General features: G+C 33.5%; 1 protein-coding gene across 1 annotated transcript; it reads left to right on the top strand.

Moving 5' to 3' along the window:
* Positions 1–2,677, top strand: LOC128993601 (uncharacterized). Its single transcript, XM_054417589.1, has 3 exons — positions 1–39; positions 1,619–1,693; positions 2,250–2,677. Exons 2-3 carry the CDS (start codon positions 1,628–1,630, stop codon positions 2,616–2,618), a joined length of 435 nt encoding a protein of 144 aa, XP_054273564.1. The 5' UTR covers positions 1–39; positions 1,619–1,627; the 3' UTR covers positions 2,619–2,677.
* Positions 2,678–4,316: the final 1,639 nt, after the last annotated feature.

The raw sequence follows: 4,316 nt of genomic DNA, 5'->3' as shown, positions 1-4,316 counted from the left end.
CGTCTTCAGCATTCTGCTAGCATCCTACCACACTACCAGGTTAGTAGTCTAATTGCCATGAACGTTCAGTGAATTCATTCTATTGTATATTATTAATTATAATGGTCATGAAATATTAATTAGAAGTATTATTTTCTTCTAAATCTTTACAACTTAACAGAGTAAATTATAAAAAAACTAGCTGTACCCGCGGGCTTTGCCCCGTTTTACTTCATAAGTGAGCTCGTTCACATGGCTCAATCACGTCCTGGTTGAAGTTCGTTCGCTACGCTCACTCACCTTTTGGTTGCAAATTAGCTGTTGTCATAAATTAAAAAAAAAATAATAGTGCTGCACCCTGTTGGTAATCCTTGTAAGTTTTTAATGCTTTTGCATATCATAGAACCAACTTTTTAGTTGAAACAGCTGACTAAATTATTTAATTCCCTTTTAATATGAATTCTCATAAGGTTAACATGGGGAACTATAGAGCCACTGGGGCGGAGCCCGAAAGGATTTTTGAGATAAGAATATGCCTATATGTTAATCGGGAATGTGAGCTATCATCATGCCAAATTTCAGCAAAATCCGTCCAGTGGTTAATGCGTTCACTTGTCACAAACATACATCCATACATACATCCATACATCCAAACTTTCTCATTTATAATATTAGTAGGATATATTAAACAAACTATATACAGCAGCCTATCCCATTTAATTTCTTTTACGTTTATGTTACGTACCTTTAGCTAATTTCAATTGTTCATTTCAAACATACCGGATCAATGTAATATTTATGAATAAAGAGGATAGTCTACCTGTCTCTTGAAATAGTATTGTTGCTTTGTTATTTGTAATACATTGTGTTGCAATATTTACGACGATTTACATTTGAATATTGTGCGCAATATTGATAAAATTAAATATTGTTAAATATTGCTTCTATGCTAACAAAACACCGTTACGAACTTAAATAAAAACGTGAATTCCAAAATCTTAAAACGAATTTCTTTTCAATACATATTTATTACATGCTTAGTGAATATTTATTAAATTATAGCAGTCTCAATTATTTCCCTTCAAAACAAAAATATTATTATAATCGTAGGTTGTCATAAAACACTAGCTTAGTAAACGGAACTTGTTTCCTAAATGCCTACTTATTGAAGCGTTTGTGTTGTTAAAAATAATATTGTAGACAAATTTCCGTAACTTCAGTGTACCGGTATACACTACTTTAACATGCTACTATAACAATAATATATAGTTATGGTTCAAATAATATGTTTTTGGTTTTGAGTAGGCTACCTAATGTTTTGTGTAAATTAGTTTGAAAATGTACATTTCGAGATAGCAAAAACGTAGCATCTCAATTAATTTTTTATTTATTACTTGATTATGAAACCTATAATACCATAATCTGCAATAATATCTCTTTAATGCTCACTTTAACTACTGAGCTACCAATAGTATCTAAGTTAATACATTTTGTGAAAAATAAACTATCATTTTTTAAAGTTTTTGTAAAAAGGTTTTCTAAATATTTTTACTGAATCTTTAGATTCAATTAGATAAGCTTGAGATAAATTTAAACGTATTAAATGTATTAAATCATGAAAAATTAATTGTCTGTTCAGAATCTCACCATGATGACAAAAACAACCCTAATTCTGTTGGCGGTGGTGTCATCCGCATTATGTCAAGGCAACAGGGTGAGTACAGTTAATATTGAAATTTAATCTCTTTTTTATAAAAAAGGGTTACGATACAATGAATTTTTAAATACCTTGTAATATGGCGATTAGACAACTTTTAAATACTATCTACAGTATTACACCAAGGTTTACTGCAATCCATTTCATTGATCACTTCCTATGTATTTGTCTTGACACTTGATACGTAAGCTCACATTTTAACACGCAAGCATTATTTTTACCATTTAATATTTGTTAAGAATTAAAATGTTCTGAACAATGTTGTATCAGCTTTTTTACGGTAAACAATGTTCCAACACGTACTTGTGTAGTTCTTGTAAATTAAATTATTTGCCCGAAATTGCAGTTGGAACGTTTTTGTAGAAATTAATTACGCATCATCCCATTTGCAACTTGTGATCAACAACAGAAAATATGTGAGGGTATCTAATTTATCATTAATTGCAACATGTGTTTATACACACATCACTTTTAAACCAAATATATATTTTGCTATTGACAAAAATGTTTCATATTGTTGTTCTATTTGGTCATGAAAAAAATATCTTTCCAGGACTGGCACATAGGAGCCGACCGTGTCAACCCCAGTGGCACAGTAGTCCACGGCCACGCCAACATACCTCTACACCGCGGCAACGACGGTCGTCTGGACGCCAACGTACACGGGTCTCGAGTGTTTGGAGGTCCTTACAACAGAGCTCAGACTGTAGGCGGAGGTCTGCAATATCAACACAACAACGGTCTGCACGGCGGTGTGGACGCCACCAACAGACGTGGTGTGGGCACCAGCTACAGCGCTACTGTCGGCGGCCACACCAGACTAGGTCCGGGCACTCTGTCTGTGGACGGTGGAGCTGCTAGACATCCGGGATCTTCTAGAGTACAGGGACAGGTCGGCGCCACCTACAACATACCTTTCTAAACACCCAGAGTTGTTATAATGTACATATATATGTAAATAAATATTAACTTATTATTGTATATCCATCTGTATATATTTTAATCCTCCTGGCACTCGTCGTGGCAGGGAATTTCAATGCTAAGGCTGCAGAGTGGGGAACGCCTCTCACCAACTCCCGGGGAAGTACATCCTTGACCTTGCCGAAAAGCGAGGGTCACAACACGTCTTTCTGGAAAACCAAAATGAAATAGATTGCTTGTGTAAACACGATTTTAAACCAAGAACGCAAATAGGGCAGTAATATTAATTATGGCACTTTTCGCTCGTACTTGATACCAGTAAATCTGATAATCATTGCATCTTACACAGCTTGTACTTATAGTTTCTATTTAAGAAGCTAATTTCTTCTACACTTAAGAAAATATATTTTTAAATTAAATTAAATTCTCAGTAATAAATATTTTGTTACTACATAACAGTATTTAAAAACTCGTTACTTTTAGTCACTTCTTCTATTTTAGCTAATAGGATATAAAAGAGATCTCTATGCTTAATAGTTGATATACTATCATAATCATGTATGAAAAGTATAAACATTTTGTAATGATATAGGTACATTATTTTGACAAAACTTGATTTCGAATTTTCACAAACCCGTCCCTTAAGTCTCTTTACAAACTCATTACACAAAGCCGCATGTGCAGGCTTACACTTCTGACACTGGACTTGAATTATTACGACATTAGTCATGACCTACACAGAGTTTGTCTACTCGCTTAGCTCACAAACACACATTGTCTTGTTTGGCTTTTATTAGCCATATCCTTACCCGAGAGATAATGAAACCTCAAGGAAATACATATTTTATATCATGCCATATAAATATCCTTGGTTAGGTTATGACTCGTTTCCTAAATTACAAAAAAGATACATTTCAACTATATTAGTTATAGTTGTTTAAATTTGACCGGGTTTATTTTTTTTTACCTAGAAACTAATGGCCTTTAAAATGAGTTGTCACTTGATGTTGCTTTACTTTTAAATGTTAGAGCTACCCCCAAATTAACCCATTTTTGGGTTTCGGACGAAATTGAGGTACCAACAAAAATTGCACTTTTATGTTTGTAGAGGTGTACAGGAGTTTGCTTTTCCTGGTGTAACTCATTACAAAGTTAATAGGGGGTCTCCAGACATTTTATTACTCCTGTATTTTGGAAGCACATTAAGCACACTCGTCTTTTAATTGCCCAATGCGCAATAAATCTAATTTGTAACTTCCTAAAAAAAGTTTAAATACATAACTTTATTCACAAACAACTTGTTAAAGGATGTAGAAAATCCAAATTATTTTAAATTTCTTTAAAACGTCTTGATAATTATTTCTTTAGGTTATTACCCCTTTGTAAACTTTAAAGTGTTTGTATACACTTTAAAGTACCGTACCTACACGGTACACGGTAGTGGTACTGTATTTGTGGGATTTTCTCTTCACCCACTCCAGCTAAGCTGGTGATGCTGACCGTTATTTAGGCTTCGAACTAAGCCGATTTGTTTTGTTTTGTCTTCATTATAAAACAAACCAGTGATTTTATTCAGAGGAATACACTGTTAAAAATTCAAACAATGAATCAAAGTTGTAAAAAGTATCTAGCGATTTCATCTTTCTAGTAGGAGTTTACAGAAAAGAGTGTCCGTTATCTATTACTTCATTTAAGTCTT

This window comes from Macrosteles quadrilineatus, unplaced genomic scaffold, assembly GCF_028750875.1.
Source record: "Macrosteles quadrilineatus isolate MER2022 unplaced genomic scaffold, UCM_ALF_1.0 Scaffold_4__1_contigs__length_99947679, whole genome shotgun sequence".
NCBI classification, from domain to species: Eukaryota; Metazoa; Arthropoda; class Insecta; order Hemiptera; family Cicadellidae; genus Macrosteles; species Macrosteles quadrilineatus.
Note: the sequence above shows the minus strand (reverse complement) of the source record. Positions and strands in the feature narration are given on the sequence as shown.

Bases quoted from the DNA above. Each gene is read 5' to 3' on its own strand.
- LOC128993601 (XM_054417589.1), top strand. From the start codon at position 1,628: ATGATGACAAAAACAACCCTAATTCTGTTGGCGGTGGTGTCATCCGCA. The intron at 1,694-2,249 runs GTGAGTACAGTT...ATATCTTTCCAG, and splicing joins CATTATGTCAAGGCAACAGG to GACTGGCACATAGGAGCCGA.